Genomic DNA, 20,171 nt, shown 5'->3' with positions numbered 1-20,171 from the left:
TTCTGCACCTCGGTGCTCACCCCGGCTGCGTGCTCCTGTTCGGGGTGAGCGCTCCGGCACCTCCTCTTGTCCCCTCTGTTCTCCTTGTCATTCAGCCCCTGCAGCTCTGTGCCCCGCTGTGCCTCAGCGATCATCCGCCTCTCGGTCCTGTCAAGGTGAGCACTCCTGCACGGGACCAAGAGTCAGGATGAGCGCTGAGGCACAGCGGGGCACAGAGCTGCAGGGGCTGAATGACAAGATGGATAAGGAGAACAGAGGGGACAAGAGGAGGTGCCGGAGCGCTCACCCCGAACAGGACCAAGCGGCCGGGGTGAGCGATGAGGTGCAGAGGGGATCTCAGGGGCACACGGAAGACGGGAGGAGGCGCAGGAGCTCTAACCCCAATGGGACCAGGTGGTAGGGTGAGTGCCCCTGTACGGGACCGGGTGGCGGGGTACGGAGCCGCAGGGGGTCATAGAGGATAGGAGGGCTTGGAAGGAGGTGCAGCGGGGTGAGTGGCAGATAAGCATCGCTCACCCCTCTGCACGGGACAGGGAGGGAGACAGAGATGGGAGGGAGGGGGTACATTGCCAGCACGGGAAGGGAGGGAGGGAGGGACGGAGGGAGAGAGCAATGCACTTCTACATAGTCGTCTATACTTCTACATGGGCCCCCTGCTGGACCCTGCCGGAAGACGTGCACTTGAGACGTGACGTCACATTTTTTTTGAGGAAGTGAGCCTGCTGGCAGAGGTAATGATTCATGGCTTAGAGCTTTATGTTTTTCTGTATGGTGAGAATGTTGTCAGCTAGTCAGAAATATAACCTGGAGAATACTGTCTGTGATTGTTACTTAGAGTGACTACAGGCTGTACAGACTCATCTTATACTATATGGAAAACAATAATTGCTGAGCGTCACTAAATTCCTAGAGAGCCTCATGGCCACCAGTAAGTTTATGGAACAACTCTTCATTAAGGCCTTTGCCACCATCTTTTGCCCGTGTAGACATGAAGATGTAGCCGCCAATGTATTCATGAACAACTTTGCATGAAGCGGAAACACAGGTAAAGGCAACGTTAATATTCTCAGTGAATTCAATGGACACCTGAAATACAAACCAGTAAGGAAATTATTAATAAGAATTACAGGTCAACCGCAATCCCCTCTCCCCCAGCCTCCCAACTCAAGGTCAGCCAGTTCCATTTAAGTGTTCCAGATCCTCATGTTTAGGAAAGGCCATCAATATCTGATCAGTGGGGGGGAAGGCACTGTGTTCATCTGCTGTTTACCGGGTATGCAGCAACAGAATACACTAAACAGAACCAGGAGCTGACAGCAATAAAAAGAAAAATGTGGAAAAGAGTAAAATAAAATATAAATATAAAATATAAAAGTAAAATATGTAAAGGGCCTTTTGCACAGTTTGATCAGTTTGTATTTCTGTGTGATCTGGAAACTGACATCAGTGATATATGTATATCCGTTCTGTCAGTTTCCATGGGCGCACAAATGATACAAGGATCATTAGTGCAGCCGGGGGCGCTCAATTTCTTGTCCCGTGCAAAGACACTAAAAATAAGTGCCGTCCTCGCTTATCGCTGTAGGTTTGCAGCTGGCCGTGACTGAGAAATCCTCTAGTGTAAAAGGACCCTTACTTGCACTTAAGTCTGCTACTAGCACCAGAATATATCTATAATAATTTTTTGCTGCCCTATTATACTCCTAGGTTTCTCCAACTAGTTTTAATTTTATCACCTACAATATCTGTCTATAGCAGATGTAGGATCATTTATATATCTCCCACTGCCAATGTATCTTGCATCCTCTTACCTGTCTGATATCCCAGTTGACATTCCACTGCTTCATGTTACTGTACATCCAGGTTTTCACCACATCTCCAACATTCAGGTCTATTCTTATTAAACGGTTGCTGGCAATGCCCAGGATCTCATCCCGACGAGCTCCTTTGAACCTGAAATTTTTTTGTATGGAAATGATATATAGGTGAAAGGGAATGATCAAACTGTTCAGGCATATAGAAGGTCGACAGCAATAAATGGGATGATAGAATGGACATGGAAATGGCAAACTGGGCATTTGCCAAAGGCCAAATTTTTCAGGGTCCTAGATGAAAAGACCACCAAGCAGCAGTCTAGGATTAGAGTAGAGAACATTTCAGCTCCACTCTCAGTGCCAGTTGTGGGGCTCAGCAATCAGCCTTGGTTCCCCAGTACACCAAGCTATATGTTCATGTTTACATAGATAAACCTTAGCTGGGGCTTGGGGCATCTCCTTACACTGATGATGTTTTTCTACCAGACAAATGGAGAAAATCACTAACCTTACAAGGAAGTATGAGATTCCAAAGTCAGGCAGAGATTGCCAGTCCTGTATAAAGCGCAGTTTAGCTTCCATGAGAGTAAGCTGGGCAATATTCTGGTAGGCCTCCAGTATACGCGGTGATAACTGAGAAAATGACATAAATCTGTATTCAGCAAAATATAATAGAGAAAACAGAGAACAATATGCATCCACCTTACGGGATGTAACTCCCCACCTGCTTCAGTTTGAGCTTTTTCTGGTATCTTGGCGACACCAGGGCGAGCATGTTGATAGACTCTGCTGCTGAAGCTGAGGCCTGCGCATTGGATTTCTGAAGAGTCAGGAAGGAGAGTATACTCTGCACTTCTCCATTGTAAGACGGGTCACTCATGGTGCGTCCTTTTGCTGCCAATCGACAACCAGCCATCCAGCGGGCATATTGTTGCTCCTAAGACCAATTGGTACATCGTATTAGTCTAGTTTCTAGTTCCTGTAATATAGTGATTTCTGGGACCTGAGTGATACTTACATCTTCACATCGAAGGTAAACCTCATTCATTCCTTCTGGGGACGGGACTATTAGCTTAATACAAAACTTGTGAGAAGCAATATCGACCTCTGGAATGACTTCACATCCTGGAAAGAGGTTTACGGGCATGTGATTTCCAGCAATATAAGTCTTGTATCCCTATATTTACCTGTACAATCTGACAAATGCAGTATGATACAGGGTGGGTTCTAAACAGCCCAGGAGAACATGGAAGGGCTCTTCTTTCCAAGCAGATATGGGTCAATGGTGTACCTAAGAGGTATATACTATTGTATATATTCTGCATTATGGAAAAGAGCGAGGCAGCTACCTGGTGGCAGGACAGACTGATGATTGGGTCACATAGCTACAAATCCATGTTGTATTGTTATACTGTATATGGTAATCATTGTAATAGGGATGTTTCTTATTATTTGACAGGGCTAGGGCTTCATAATAAATTATTGCCCAGGGTGAAAGAAAGCCTAGCTATTCCCGCACATGACTTCTATGTATTATTATGATCCACTTTATCACCATTGCCAATACTCACCCTTCAAGGCCAGTAGAATCAATGGTTCTCCTCTGGCCTCTTCTTTACTTTTATAACACGACACATTAGTTCCTTTCAGCATCACCCAATTCTGTTTGTAGCCTTTGAGGGTCATTTTCCGTGGTCTAAGCACAACATTAAATAGTTAATAGTGTACATGCATCATGTATACAGTAGTATACAGTGTATGTTGTATAAAGACGGACTATAAGGTGGGAAGGAATCACCTGAAAACTTTCAGATTCTCCTGCAGTTCTGGTTCAAGTTCAATTCTTTCCTGGCAAAGAGAAAGATCCATAAACATAGTACTGTATATTGTATTGAGGCACATTAGATTAATCTCTATGGCAGTGGCTTTCCAGCTGTTGCAAAACTACCATTTAAAGGTTTTAAAGACACCTGGAAAGCCACTGGTTATGAAACTCTGAATTATGAATACTATGCTAGCATACCAGAGCCTCACTGGGAGTAGTAGCCTCTAGTTTAACCTCCAGATGTGCCAGAGCCGCATCCAGGTCCTGAAGAGCAGGGTCTTGGGGCAAATGCATGGGGTCCGAGGTTACTGACAGTTTGTTCACATGATACTAGAGGAGCCAGAGGAAAAAATACATGTAAAATGTTACATAAATTATATTTCTCTATACCAACATATTTTATACCTATACCTTCATTCAGATCCTTAATGTATCCCTACCACACCAAGAAATAGGTAAGCTGCACATGACGATATTAAAGCCTGATAGGAAGGCTTGCTTGTAACAGACTTTACTGTTATTGCTTTTTTTTTCATTATTACTTTGACGATATTGTTGTACAGGTGGATTCAGTGCCCCGGATTTTAGCTGTAGTCAGTGTAATGTCTGTATACCTTATCACAGTGGGCCTATATCTATAGGAGGCTCCTTCTCTGCCCACAATGACTGAGCTTTTAATAGCCCAGAAGCCCTGTTTTGTGAAAGAACACGTGTTGTCCTGAGTACTATACTCTAAAAGCTCTGTTTTGTGTAAAAGAATTATGCAAACTCCTGCTATGGGCCAAAGCAGCACAGAAATTTGGCGTACTTTCTTCACAATACGCCAGCATAGGGAATGATTTTTTTGTGAAAATCAATAGTACAGGCAATTTTAAGAAATTGTGTAATTGGGTTTATTAGCTGAAAAATGCATTTTTATCATGAAAAAGCAGTTTGAAGCTTAGTTCTCTTATGGAGAGGAGAGGGGTTGAGGGAGATGAGGCACCAAAACAGGACAACAAAGAGTTAATTTACTGCTACATCACTGGGCTATCTCCTCTGAAGTCAGCACTGACCTCTCTGACCTCTGAATAAAGGCTTTCACACAGATTCCGCTGTGCAATCCTTTGTTCTCTGCTGGCGACTAACATCCCTCCTCCCCCCTCCCCGCACCATAGGTTACACAGGGCTCAACTGATGTAAAAGAGTCTAGATTTCCTGATAATAAGCAGTGAGTGAGAGAGAGGAGGGGGGGGGGGGACCTGGGGAAAGTCTTTTTGAATGCAGATAATGGAATATTTGTCTAATAAACCCAATTACAAAGTTTCTTAAAATCGTCTGACTAGCTGCAGCAGTCATGTGGTTGTATAGGGTGAAGCTGAACATGGTTTTCAGCAGCTGTGCATTGGTTAAAGGAAGAGACGTTACTATAAGCGACCCTAACCACACAAACCACATGGCAACAGATGCATCCAGGCTATCATTTGCAGCAGAATAAAAGTCCACATCCACAAAAATATTTTAATCTTATATTTACTCTTGTCTTTCTGAAGGGGATTTTGTTTTGGCTATGACAGGCTAGAACCCTTTATTGTTTCTGGTTACCATTACTGCATGGGCCAGGTTAGCCAATTTGTTATTTGTTCACCTTTTCCTATTCTATATGTGAGAAATAGGATAAGTGAATAAAATAAAAAGAAATTAAGGTACTCTAGGTCAGCACTATCCACACAGAGAAGTGGCCAAAAGCTTGAATAAATGAATTTAATATAGTAAAAAAATATACTTAGTATAGCACAAACATGACGCGTTTCGAAGACATACGTCCTCTTCATCAGATAAAACTAAGTGCATGCATGCACTAAGTGCATGCATGCACAAAGTGCATCAGATAAAACAAAGTGCATGCACTTTGTTTTATCTGATGAAGTGGACGTATGTCTTCGAAACGCATCATGTTTGCGCTATACTAAGTATATTTTTTTAACATATTAAATTCATTTATTCAAGCTTTTGGCCACTTCTCTTTGCGGACAGCGCTGACCTAGAGTACCTTAATTTCTTTTTATTTTATTCACTTATTCTCTCCACGGGCCCCATTATTTTGGGAGCATCCTGTGTTTTTGGTACAGTCAGCTCAGCAGTCCCTAGAGGTAGTAGGCCCCTATACAGTGGACTGTCACCAAACAAGACCCTGGATTCGGATTTGTACCCTGTTGAGGGGTGATATGCACAAAGCCCAAGTGGCGGCCAGGTGAGCACCTTCTCACATAATCCTTATCCTTGGTGTATTGAGGTATCACACGAGGTGCCGGTGCCCGCTTTTTTCTTCTTTTTCTCTCCCTTGTAGAAGAAATAGGAGGAATGTTGTTCATTCCTTTCTGTCTGGGGTGGAGATCCCTTGCACATTTTCCTAATGCTTATTGGGCAAGGTTGGTGGGTGCAGCGTGAGTATCCCGAAATACCATGGTCACGTCTCCCTATGTACCAGTGTCATTTATGTTATTCATGTTGTTTTTCTTGATTTTATGTTACATTCTGTATGTTATCCACTTATCAACTTATCCACTTCTCCACTTCTCCCAGGTTACACTAAGCTTGCCGTCTTGTGCTCAATGCAATGGTCTAGCTATAAGGGTACAAGTTGCAAGTAGGTTACTGCTACTCAAATAAAGAGCAGCACTATTTATACAGAAGGTGTACACCACAGTGATTTATCATGTCATTTACCCAGTGATTTTATCGAGTACTACACGGCTATTCTGCTTTACAAAAGATTACATGGTATTTATACTGTAAGCAGGTCCTCTACAGACCCTATGCAATCAAATAATCCTGTGCAATTTCTTCCATCATGATGTGGAAGAAACTTGGCTCCGTATAAAATATTTACTTTATCATTGTGTTAGTGTACACTAACCTGATTTATTCATGTAGTAGCCCAAATCACCCTATTCCAATGCCTTTTTCCTTTTTAATATCCATTTGGCTGTTCTCTGGACAAAGCTAAAATAACTTTAGACAACTATATCTTGAGAAGAGCAGACTGGATTTTAAAAAGAAAAATGGTATTGGATTCGGGGTGACATAAGCTACTACATGAATAAATCAGGTTAGTGTGCACTAACACAATGATAAATTCCCTTTAAAGGGTCTGTGTCATTGTAACAACTTTATCTACACCAATAGTGCAAGCAAATATTAGAAACTTATTAATATATCTTATCAGAGAAAAACATCTCTTTTTCTATTTCCTGCCAGACCCACCTTCTAAACTTATCATTCCTACTGAAAAACAGCTCAGCGAGCTGCCCATAGAAGTCTATGGAGAAGGAGTGGCTAGAAAGAGCCAGGGGCAGACAGGCTTCAGAGAGACTATAGAAGTTTATAGTAAGTATTAAGGTGCCCATACATTTTGAACAACTGTCAGCTGACATTTCTCTCTCCTGTATTTCCAATAAACGTGAACGTTCAAACATTTTTGCATTTCCTTTGTCAAGGGAAAAGTAAGACACTGCTAGACACCTCTGGTGCCAGCGTATTCCTTTTACAACAATAGAGCGGACATTGAAAATCCATCATGCCCGACCCTTCTCTCTACTGACATGTGGAATGTGGTATAACGGCCGTTATACCATGGTAGTGTCCTCTGAAGTGTGAAGTGGTTGTGTAGAGAAACACTTCCAGTTATACATCTTTTCTCCCTCTCAAATTCAATTTACTTTCCAGACTCCAGATCATTTTTTAAATGAACGCCGAGCACTTATATTGTAAGGATGATTTGGAAACATTAATGAAAGATGGCTTAATTACCCGTGCAGAATTGCATCCTTAACTCAAGAGGGAATAATGGCATTTATATAGAACATAAAGTCTTAACAGAACCATTCCCACTTAATGAATGTCCTATTGCTACCAAGGGATAGATAAAATGATCAATGTATTCGGCATTCCTAATTGCTAATAAAAACTGCAGCAATAAAGTTCTACATATATATATATATATATATATATATATATATATATTTAGCATATTTGTATGTTACATTCAGAGGACATAGATGCTAACTCTCTGGAATTAAGGGTGCTTTATAAATAAATAATAATAATGATGTTGGTGTGGCATTAACACATACCACAATACATTCTGCACTATACTAGGAATCCTTGCTGGTGTCAAAGGGTACATGGACATACAGGGTAGTCACCCGCTGCAGGCCCTATGCTTGTTGCCAGAATGTATGCTAGCACTTCAAACATGCAACAACTCTGTTAACTCTTAAAGGGAACCTGTCACCCCCCGTGCCGGGGTGACAGGCTCCCGACCCCCCGTTAGAGCCCCCTATACTTACCTAATCCCGCCGGGTTCCGCTTCTGGATTCGGTCGGGTCCCGGAGATCTCAGCCGCTGCAGCCCGGGGGGTGACAGGGGGGTGACAGGTTCCCTTTAAGAGTTTTCTCCATTTACACACAATTAGTACAAATAAGGAGCTTTCTGCATTATTGATTATATGTCCTTAAGTCCTGGGCTGATTATGAACTAACTATAACTATAAACTAACATCATACGTACATCTCTGTTTTACAGATATTCTTATTCAGGGTCTGAGGTTTGCATACAATGAGGTCTCCAAGCAAGATGAATAGTACAAGCGATTATAGAAAAACTCTATAATTGGTTTTATTAGCCAAATGGCCCCTCCACCTGCACTTTCCATCTGTCGCAGAGAAGCACAGTAAAGATGGGTTTGCTGTGTCCATTGTGGTCTGGGGGAGGGGGGCAAGGGGGATAAGTGAGCAGGAAGAGGAGAGAACCAGGCCCTGCAGTTGGCAGTATAGGAGCCAGCACACCAAGTTCCCAGACAAACACAGAGCAGTCTGAATCCAGCATTTTCTGTGACCAGACAGTCTCCAAACTGTAGGTGCTGGTTCTCTCCTCTTCCTGCTCACTCATCCCCCTTGGCCCCTCCCCCCTCCATACGTTATAATGGACACAGCAACCCCCCGACAAATATGTATGTGGACGGTCCGAGGGGGTGCTCTGTGGGGCCAGGAACGCCTCCAGTGCTCTTAAGAAGCTGATTAGCATATTTGATCTTAATCAAATTGCTCAAAAACATTTGGACCGACAGTAAAAGGAAGACCAGCACAGCAAACATTGGTTACTGAGCAGAAGGTGGATATAGTTCCTCTTTAACAATATCCTATGTGTGACCCCACCTTAGGAGTGGAAAGAAAGCCTGGCTTTATATAAGAGAGCTGAACAAAATTTTGGTTTGAAACTTTCACTTAGGGAATTTGACCCACCTAGGACACAGATTGGCTAAGTGAGCATTTCCTTGTGTGAAGATGTAATGAGGCAAAATAAATGTGACCATTACCGAAAAATTGATAACTAATATATCTGTTACCTGTAAAGCACCAAACATCATCATCTCTTCTTCTGTACATTCTGTTTCCTCTAAAAGAACGGCCCACCGCGCCTGCTCAAACAGCAGGTTCATCCGTACAGCATCCATCTGAGGTAGACATGTTAATGAATTAACCCCAGTATTGTTCCCTTCTCTTTGTAGATTTTCTGTAACCTGCAGTTTTTTGGAAAGCATTGCTGGAGGGCTTTTTTACACAGCCGATTATCGGTAATGAATGTTCCTAGAAACAATAATTTACCGGATAATCGGCCTGTGTATAATAGCCAGCGATCAGCCGATGAATTTTTTGTTCGGCCTTATAAATTATCATTATTGGCCGTACATCTCCCTGTCTAAGGAGGTGATGTGTGACCGATAATGCATTTAAATTGGTGCACACATTATCTATAGGCGTTATATTTTGTCTCACCTTTGGATCTAAGTCATGAAAAGTGTAATATTTAAATTGAAGCCATAGTCTATCCCCTTCCTGGACTCCTTGCTGCATGAGAGACTTGGAAGAATCAAGCCACCTGTGTATAAGAAGACAATGTTGTAAATACAGCTAGAGTTTATAGGATAGTATAGGATAACTGGGTGCAATATGAACAAATCTCCAAATGGTCAGTAGTCTTTGTATGGAATATAACTGCATTCTATTGGTTAAGAGGACAATAGTCGTTGGCATGTACAACTTCTAGTACAAAAGTACCAAACACCGCCATCAGTCTCATCTGTTGCTATAGCAATATCTGAACCATCGATTAGCGTCACCACTAATTCAACATGGTTAAAGTTCTGTTTTTCTAGGATGACACCAACCAGAATCATCTACATTTTCCTCCAAACCAACGTCTCATCTGCTGATGAATTGAATGACGTTACTAAGAGAGACTTCCACCACATATCAGGCAAACCAAATACAGGCCAATTTAGAACTTTTTAACCCCCAGACTCTCCTCTAGAAACTAGAAACTAGACTCTTCCTATTTAATGGCACAAATGCCATTTTTTTATTGTCAGAGAATATATTAGCTGGCTGGTTGTAATCTTTATTAGGCATGCATTTAGAGGAACTGTGTGATCTCATGATAGACCTTCCTCATCCTCACTACTGAAAGAGTGGACAGAATCAAAGAACTTCAGCTCACTATGCAAATATCCCTAAACTCCATTCAAGAGCTTGTACTAAGTAACATGCATCATGGCCTACATCTGCAATTCATTCAATGTATAATTCAAGTTCTCTGACAAAAAGGTTATTGTATAAGAGAGATCAGCCTATAGTGTAAGAAGTTCATACCACAATTCATACAGGAGAGTCCATAAGTGATGAAAGGTTCCCAGTCAATGGAGAACTTTAGACCGGCCCATATTTGCAGCTTATACTGCCCTATGCACTCGACCCTAATATATCCCATCAGGGGGATTCCACAAGCGTCAACATTTTTCGTGCAGATCTATCAAAAAATATGCAGCACAATACAAGGATCTCATGGTGAGAGTATGAGTATGATACAGAGCATAAGAGGGATTAAAAATACAGCCTAGAGAATATAAATATATTAAATATACTTAAAGGAGAATTTCTTTGATTTGAAAAAAAATTTCATCCAACAGGGGGGAACATAACAAACAATCCCAACTCACTTCACCCCATGCCGTTGCAGCGCTAGATTGCTGCTCCGGGATCTCCTGCACAGACATCATGGTAGATGGACTGCCCTCTAAGCCAATCCAAAACATATAAGCAGCACCAGTATCAAGATAGGTAAATGTATGCCTCACCAGACTGGACTCCGTCCGGACACAGTCCATGCAACAGAGACAGCACTGATATGTGAGATGTCCTATGACTGTATTCACACTCTCTAGTGCAATGTTTTGGTTTTAATATTGCCTTCCTCATGTCTGAGAAAGACTAGATTAAAGCTGAAACTTTGGGCAAGGGGGTGTGAATAAAGTCACAGGATTTTTCACATATCAGTGCTGTCTCTGTTGCTGCTCACTTGGATTGTGCCTGCTCAGCCAGTCAGTAACTGGGACGGGACACCGCTGCAGTCACCAATTGGCTAAGAGCACAATCCATCATCCAAGACGAGTCGGGACTTCATCGGAAATCGGTGTAAAATCCCTTCTGGTGAGGGTCCAGGGCATGTGAACTGGCACTTCGTGGGCAGAGGGAGAGGTGAGTTATGATGGTTCATTATGTTCTACCTTTGCCCCTGTCATCTGTGAAGTTTTTCAAATTGCCGGACTTCACCTTTAGATGCTGATAATATAACATTATCCCTCAAATGTCTTTGGTGTTCCTGTGGTTATTTGCACATAGACTATGACAACAACCTAAGCGATAATGCATTTCTGTCTGTATTGCATTTCATACCTGCCATGCACCGCTGTTTTATCAGTCACTGAAGTTGGCTTGTATCTTTTTTGTATATCTTCAGGAGTCAGTCCGGTCCGGCAGACGGATAAGGCTTTGTAACATTCCTGTCCCTCAGGAGTACCGATAAAGTGGGGTGGAACTCCCCCATACTGTACCTGTCCCTCTCTGGCTGTAAGCGAGTAAGGAGGTTGTATAGTTAGGAGATAGAAAGATCAAATGAAAGAGAAAGCAGAAGTCATTGATGTTAAAGAAGAGAATAAACCAAGTGGGAGACGTGACAACAATATTAAGGGGTTATCCCAAGATTAAATGTTATCCCCTGTCCACATAATAGGTGACATAGGGGTCCTACTACTGAGACCCTGGCTGATCATAAGAATGATCACTCACCCCTGAGTGAAGGAAGCCTAAGTTTTCATACTTGGCCACCACTCTATTCACTGTCTATGGGCCAGTGGGGACAGGAAGTTGGACATGCAGTGGCAGGGAATTGAGTCAGATTGTGTAAAAATACTGCAACCAGAAGACCCCTTAACCCAGCATGAACATATTGGTGTATGTGGTCCATTACCAACTGTGGGCTGGAAGGAAGTGATGTCAAAGATCTCTTGCGTCACTTGGTCCTTCTCTTTTTTTTTCTTCTTTTCCCGTTCTTCTGGAGCTTTCAAGAAAGAAAGTTCTTCTGGATTCCTGATACCTGGTAGAAAGGAAATAATTCATCTTTTGCTCATTCTAGCGCGAAGGATTTGTCAAGAACCAGTGATTTCAGACACTTACCCAGTATCCTACAGACCTCAGAACATGCGCTAAATGTGGTGCTGGAGAAGCAAACACGAATCCTAAGTGAACACTGGTTAGGCAAAGATAAGATGATTGGCTTGTGTTGGGGCATAAAGTAGAGAAGAGCATCTGCCAGGATACCATATTTGTCCAATGCCCAGTTAGTTTTAAGCAACCACTGACGCTTCTGCTTCCACCATATAGCATGATCCGACCAGTCCTTGGCAATACCTATTTTATAAAAAAGAGATTCAAGATTACATAACCCGGCTCTACCCAGTAAGGAACATATAAATCTATGTTGGAACCCCATGCAGGTTGGTTGAATTCAATAGCATAGTGGTCTAGAGAGATGTATGAATGTTCAATAGAATAATTGAGATGAGGAAGTTGGAGGACATTGAGATAATATATGAAGGTTTGGACAGTTATGCTATATACCATGTTGATTGTATATGCCCACTTTAGTTGATATATATCTGATGATGCTGTGTAGAATGGCAAGAGCAATGGATAATATTTGTATCTATAATTGGTATCAATTTCTTTTATGTGTTTTTTGTTCTTGTACTCCCACTGATGTCACTGGCAGACAGATTGTTTGTTGTTTAAAATGCAAACATACATATTTTCTTGCCTCTGTTATTCCTCCCTGAAATCCATATTTAAATTGACAATTGGGTGTAACTATTCCCCTTATCAGTAGGATGTATCTTGCAGGGACATGATCCCAAATGGTACCACTGGGTTATCAATTTATTCATATATTTCTAGGAAGAATAACAGAGGAACGATACAGCACAGAGCTATAAGAAATGATGTTCCAGAATTCTAATTTTATTTGGACTGCAAGAATTTACTAAGCAGACTTAAAGTAAGGAGAGAGATCTATAACTTAGGAGAGACTTAAATCTACAGCTTAGGAAAGACTGACAGTAAGTCCCTATGAAACCTACATGACCAGAATGTATTGCCCTAATAATGACTGCACAGCTCTGTAGGATTTATAGGTAGCACTTTCTCAAGGGTGTTTCATCTACCTAGGATTCAGTCGGGAGACGCCTGTGTATTGTGTGTGAGGGTGCTACATGTTTGGTGAATCATTTTTTATATAAGGGTTCCTAATTTTTTTGTCGTTGATTCTGTGTCCATTAATGTCCATGAAGCTTCTGCTCCTCTTCAGTGTCTACTTGCAAAACATCTTCCTCTTTCCCATCTCTAATAAGTTATTTTTGTGTCTTAAGTGTCATGCCTTGACAGGGATAGGAGGAAGTAATAACCACAGAGAAGCCTGGAATAAGAAGATTACATTACAGGAACACTCAGCAGATACCACAGAAGTGGACCTGTAAAATGTGTGAACAACACTGCTAGGAGAGATACTTCAGATGAAAATTACCTATTTTATCTACAAGTTGTAACATGACTCCCCCAATGTGTTGTTCCCCAGTCACTCGGAGAGTTATTGGGTCTGACTCTTCTCCTAGGTCCTCAACATAGACTTGAAGTTCCCAAGAGGAATCTATATATTCTCCACTTGCGGTCTGAATTCCGGCCATGTTGACCTAGTCTTCAAAGAAATATTAATACGTTCAATTAAAGGCATATAAAGTATTCATTCATGTCTCTATACAGCTTATTGTGATCATTTAAATTTCATGACAAAAAGAAGTATTTTTAGTGTATGCCGTTAATTAGAATAATTTCAGATGTTCTTTAGCTTAAATATCACAGCAACCCACAAACATGTCACCCTTTTAGTCTCGCTGTAGGAAATGGCCTATTAGGCTGTAGCCTAAGGCCCTATTCACATGACTGTAGTTCTGTTTGCAATTGCAGAGCCGCAGTAGGGGACAGAAAATAGGACCAATGTATTTCAATAGTCCCGTTCACATCTGTATGTGAGTACAGGGCTGTAATCTATGCCGCAAAAAAAGCACAGGTCCTAGTTGTGGCACGGATGGCTATCTTCTATATAGTGGTCAATGAATTGCCGAGCACGACTGATACACAGTCGTAGTGCAGTCCACATTTGCTTGTATTAGCAGTCTACAGAATTCATCTCTATATAGTGGAGATGAAGGGGCAGAGTGCACGCTGCTGAGTGCTTCGGGGGTCGTCGGGGGTCTGAGCACCTGGACCCCCACCAGTACACACCTCTGACATGTCAGACATTTTTACAAATAATAGTTACAATTTAAAGGAGACCTGTCACCCCCCGTGGCGGGGTGACAGGCTCCCGACCCCCCATTACAGCCCCCTATACTCACCTGATCCCGCCGGGTCCCGCTTCCTGATCCGGTCGGGTCACGGAGATATGAGCGCCCAAAGCCCGGCGCGTGCGCTCACAGGAGAGTCCAACGCTCATAGAGAATGAATGGGGAGTCCGATGCTCCATCATTCTCTATGGGCATCGGACTCTCCTGTGAGCGCGCGCCGGGCTTCGGGCGCTCATATCTCCATGACCCGACCGGATCAGGAAGCGGGATCAGGTGAGTATAGGGGGCTGTAACGGGGGGTCGGGAGCCTGTCACCCCAGCAGGGGGGGGTGACAGGTCCTCTTTAAAAGCAGCTTAGTGAAGATGGCCGCTCATAATAAGGTATAGAAAATATTTTTATTAATTTGAAACTAAAACCAGATAGGAAGAAAGAATACATGATGCTTAGGTTGGCTTCATGATCACAGCAGGTCTTCTGCCTCTGGCCATAGCAGTATATACCAATCTTTAGATTTGCTGACAGCCAGCACAGAACTTTACATTGAAACCTTTTGTAACTTCCCAATATACTTTGTGTTTCAATTCCTCTTCATGACACAATAAGACTTTAGTTACATATAACCAGAAAACTTTTTATGTTAGGCCAATCAGCATTATAAACAGTCTATATACTGTATATGAATCTGCTGCTCAAGGCTTCATTTACAGGTATCTCCATCACATACACCATCTAAATGGTTTGGAATACACCACTGGGGTCAATTGCATGCCAGGGTTTCAGCACCACCATTATTTTTGTTGTTCTGCTAAGACAAAACAGAACAATGGAAAAAATGATGTTGGTGTGAACCAAGCCTGTACCCCCAACACTAGGCTGAACAAGCCCAATGTGTTGTGCTTTCAGCTAGTAGATGTGTGAGCAGGAAAAGGAAACGTCTTTGATCACAAGAAACATACGCTTTTTCTGATCATATATTTAGAATACTGTGTAGTTGTGACCGTCGTCTGACTATAGTTTGAGTCAGGAGTGTCCACTGGCCTGACACAGCATCTTATTGATAGTTACTACATTGCTGTAAGAACACACAGGACCGCACCTTTTACAGGAAATTCTTATATTTCCTAACATGAGTATTGCACACTTTGCAGAGGGCAGTGCCAATACAAGAAAGTACAGCGAATTGTACTTGCAGGGTACTATAATGAAGGCAGTAACTCCCTGCAAAGCAAGGTTAGAGATTACATTAAGAATCTGTAGTACTTATAGCATTTGGAAATGTATATTACATAGACAATACAAGGCTTGGCAGCTCTGGATACAATGCAGATAGTGTGTGCAGGTGCAGCTATTGTAGAATAACAAGTCAGGGGGACCATTCTGTTTTCATGACTGTTAGTGTAAAAGGTACGTATGAGCAGAAATCTAATCCTGTCACCAGGACTATATCCTAATAGGCCAGCAGAACCTTCTTTTATCAGGTTGCATTGCAGTTGTATTGTGGTTTTTACCCCATTAGTTTCCAATAGTAAGTAATAGAAACATTTCACTGCTGTAACTGTAAGAATTAGCACAGCATGCAGCACTAGTTACCCATCCAAGTCACAAACCTGACTATGGTGGTTTCAGCACTGCATCTTAGCTTCCATTATAAATAATAGTCAAAATGCAAGTGTGAACTTAGACTTAAAGAGGAACTCCGAGCTGGGGTTATTTTTAGGGTATGGCCGGGGAAGGGGTGGAAATAGACGCCAACAGTCACTTACCTCCCTGATTCAAGCACCGGGTCCCAGATCGCGCCGGCACGTTCTTCCGTCCCACGGCCGCTCCCTGGTCCGAGCTGCGGCTTGAGACATGACGTCTCAAGGCAGCTCAGCTATTCATCGGCCGAGGCGGGCCTCTATTTCCACCCCTTCCCCGGCCGTACCCTAAAAATAACCCCAGCCCGGAGTACCCCTTTAAAAGGAGTCTGCCAGCTGTAATTCACATTTTAAACTGCCAACTTTTACTTTGGATCTACAGCAAATTTTGCTAACTAAAGGCCGTATTACACAGCCCGATCAGCACACAGCTCGATAATCATGCAGCAAGGGCTGTATATATATATATATGCCCACGTAGCTCTTTCCTTTAGTGTAAAATAATAAAGTGTACAGATAGGTATGTATTTTATTAATTTCTTTACAAAGTTGTCATCTGCACATCGCTATTACATGTAGTGATGCGCAGTTGGCGGCCAATGATTTTAGGTCAGGACAAAAAAACATTATCAGCCGATGATCATTACACAGAACAATAGTCTGGCAGATTATCAGTAGATTCGGCAGATTATTGCTCTGCGTAATAGGACCTTGCTGCATCTTAAAAACTGCAGCGGTCACATGTTACATTTGTGTTGGTAATAGGATTACTGTAATCCCATCAACAAGGCATTTTGGAAACATTTTTATTGCATTCCTTTTTTTTAGAATCCTCAGAATATTCTCTCTGTTTCTGGTTTCTGCATTTTTACCGCTTTTGGCGTTACCAGCTCTGTAAAAAAAGGTTTTCCATAGATGCAGTTTTGGAACCATTTCATACAGCTGTGTATAATAAAGAATTGTTAGAGGTTGGCTTTCATAGCAGATGTCAAACACATATTGGGCACTGCCCTGGTACAGGTTGCCACCTAATACTGATACCATTCTACATGCAACCTGCTCTGATCAGGCAGCATGGCCACCACTGTCCTCTTCTATGGATTGTTGAAGGAGATTGGCAGACCAAACATTCAGGTAGATTTATTATAAAAATGCAAAATAAAATATAAGAAGTTGCCTATAACAACCAAGGATGGAGACATAGAAGATCTTTGGTATAAAAGACCACATGGTCAATCTAATCTGCCCTTATATTATTTCCTTTATTTCTAATCTTAGGGCAGATATTTGGCCTAGACATGTTTGTATTCACTTTCTGTGGATTCTGTGGAGTTCTGCAATATGGGTACTTTGAACAGTCACGGAAATACAAGAAAAAGATCTGTTTAGGCAAATAAATATTAAACCATAGGGGCAGAGATCTCTTCTAGTTCTGCTAAAGAATGAAAATTAAGATATTTTTCTGATCTGCTAGACTGCTATGATAGGAGGTAAGTCTTTCATGTGAAGTTCTCGTAATTGTAGACAACCATGTGTCAGGACAAACTAGAAGTGATCCCCCTTGTCTTCGGCATACAGTGCACTCTAAAACCAACTCCACTTATAAGAATTTACAGACTGAAAGGTTGCAAATGTACAATAGAAAATAGTAATAATGTTTCCATTCTATGGGTAGACAGCATAGTCACTCTCTCAAAAGACCATGATAGCTCTGTCCATAACCATAAACCCTCCAAACAGCTATATTACTAGTAGTTATACTTTCTGACCTCCCGCCATACAATGAACGTTGACTTACCTTCTTGCCTGGATTCTGGATATAATTCTTAGAATTTTTTTAAAATTCTTGCTTGTTTTGTTGGGTAGAGCTGTAGCACAAAGCTTATGAAGTTCCTACGTTACTGCTACCGCTTGTGCGATGTCCCCTCCCTTGTGCGATGTCCTCTTTCCTGTCACTCTAGATTTACACTGTTTCCTCTTCATTGCTTTCTTCTCCACCTACTGGTAGCCATTATTCTTGCTTCGCTCACTTATTCTATTGTACCCTACCTTACTAACAGATTATTTTTATATACTACTGTTTCCCTCCGTTCTCTATTCCATTATCATTCTACTTTGCTGTGTCTCGGTCCATTTATATGTTTCACTCTCCTAATTGTATCTTTGTGTAGTAGAATTTACTCTGTCTACATTGCCCTCCTCTTCTTCCTCTTCTTTGGTTTCCTCCCTAACCATCACTTCTCTTTTATTTGTGGAAATACTGATTCTCAGAGTAACATACAACTAAGCAGGAACTCAAGTGACAAATTGCTGAATTTTAACGTTACAGTATAGTTAATGCATACGTAAAGATGTATGCATGTAAAACTTTGGACATGTTATAGAGATGTGTCAAAAGTTTTAATCAGTCGGCTAATTGCTTCTCTCCCTATGTCACTGTTTGCTACATAGATGGGCTCCATAGACTTGCAGGAGACAGAGAGATGAGGAGAGAAACAGTTAAACGAGCGCTTCTCCCAGTGCAATCTAACAATTGGTTTTAAATAATAGCTCTGCGGCAGGGCCGGCCTTAGGGTAAATGGCGCCCTGTGCGAAACCTTTTTTTTTGGCACCCCCCCCCTTAAAGGGAACCAATCAGCCCAATCGGGGTGATATGGTTCCCTTAACCGCTGTATACAGCTCCTGCAGCAGCCGCGGCACGTACTGGCCACGGCTGCAGCAAAAGATGAATAACCGAAAAAAAGCTGTTTAATCCCCTGGGCAAGTGACAGGCAGAGACAGGGAGGTAGTCATCTGGGCATTAATGGCCGCTCTGCCTGTCAATCATCCCTCAGAGCGCGCTGACAGGAAGAGCCGTACCGCAGCGGCTGCAGGAGCTGTATACAGTGGTTCAGGGAACCATATCAGCCTGAGTGGGCTGATTGGTTCCCTTTTTTTTTTTTTTTTTGCAAACTTTTATTTTATTTTCAAAAATTTTCAAAATAGCAGTTAAACAGATCATATGAGCAATAAAGGTATGAGGTAACCCCCCATGTACAATTTAGTTGAAAACAATAACAAGTATATCGCGTTCTTCCTATCAAGGATTAACTCTAACCTTAACAGCAAAACCCCCCCCCCCCTTCATTCCCTTCCCCCCTCCCCCCACACACCCTAACAAATCTCCCTCCCTTCCCCCCCCTCGCAGGAATAAGGTCACACATACTCCACTCCAGAGCTGCTAGCAGATTAGTCACGGATTTTGAGGGCCCCTAACGTACCCGCAATATCTGCCTTGAGGTACCATGTAGTGTTGCGAAAAGGAAATACCACTTTCCTGATCTCAGCTTGATCTAAGAAGGTAGTTATAAACGTCCGCCACTTTTTGAAAAATGGTTTCGCCTTCTGTTCTCTGGCTGGCTCAGCGTCCAATTGATCCATGAGCAAATAGCGCTTCATCTGAGCAAGGACAAACTCCCTCGAGGGTATCTCCCCCGTAAGCCACTTTGCCAAAAGGCAGCGTTTAGCTACTAAAATCCAGATATGAAGGAGGTGAGTAATCGTGACCCCCGGAGGAGGGATATGCAGAGCAATCAAATGAGGGGTAATTGGGCAGGTCACATGAAGCTTGTCCTGTAGCCAGTCCACCAGAGACTTCCAGAAAGATTGCACATCAGGACAGGAATACAGACCATGCTCCAGATCAGTACCGGCCTCCCCACATTTTGGGCAGGCTATAATCCTGTCCGGATGGGACGGAGTTCTGGGAAAAGTAAATCCATAAGTTGCATGGTGCATTATACGAAATTGAGACTCACGCCATTGCTCAGAGATAATAATGGACCTGATCAGATTCCAACCTTTAAGGGCAGCAGCTACTCAGTCTTCCATAGGCCACTTATTTTCCCAGTATCTCAGTAGGGAGGACACCGTCCCTTCAGTGGTAGAATCTCTAAGAGTCATGTACAAGGCAGATAAGGAATGTAGGGGCGTAGAAATCGTAACATAGGTAGAGATGGGATTGGCCGATAATTCCATAGTGAGATTTCTTAGGCGAGAGGTAAGAAAACTATAGACCTGATTGTAGGCCAGGAAATGGCCATGGCTCAGGTCATATTTTGCCTGCATCTCTGAAAAG

At 42.4% G+C, this 20,171-nt stretch overlaps 1 protein-coding gene across 1 annotated transcript; it reads right to left on the bottom strand.

Annotated features, from left to right (window-relative positions):
* Nucleotides 1–713: 713 nt before the first annotated feature.
* FERMT3 (FERM domain containing kindlin 3) lies at nucleotides 714–18,206 on the bottom strand. Its single transcript, XM_069968257.1, has 15 exons — nucleotides 17,853–18,206; nucleotides 13,597–13,767; nucleotides 12,195–12,428; nucleotides 11,989–12,114; nucleotides 11,415–11,586; nucleotides 9,459–9,561; nucleotides 9,029–9,136; nucleotides 3,838–3,969; nucleotides 3,613–3,662; nucleotides 3,386–3,510; nucleotides 2,833–2,939; nucleotides 2,539–2,751; nucleotides 2,323–2,447; nucleotides 1,812–1,953; nucleotides 714–1,086 (listed from the first exon to the last, which is right to left on the bottom strand). Exons 2-15 carry the CDS (start codon nucleotides 13,754–13,756, stop codon nucleotides 907–909), a joined length of 1,977 nt encoding a protein of 658 aa, XP_069824358.1. The 5' UTR covers nucleotides 13,757–13,767; nucleotides 17,853–18,206; the 3' UTR covers nucleotides 714–906.
* Between the last annotated feature and the right edge of the window lie 1,965 nt (nucleotides 18,207–20,171).

This window comes from Dendropsophus ebraccatus, chromosome 4, assembly GCF_027789765.1.
Source record: "Dendropsophus ebraccatus isolate aDenEbr1 chromosome 4, aDenEbr1.pat, whole genome shotgun sequence".
Taxonomy (NCBI): Eukaryota; Metazoa; Chordata; class Amphibia; order Anura; family Hylidae; genus Dendropsophus; species Dendropsophus ebraccatus.
The sequence above is the reverse complement of the archived record's forward strand: the minus strand, read 5'-3'. Positions and strand labels throughout refer to the sequence as shown.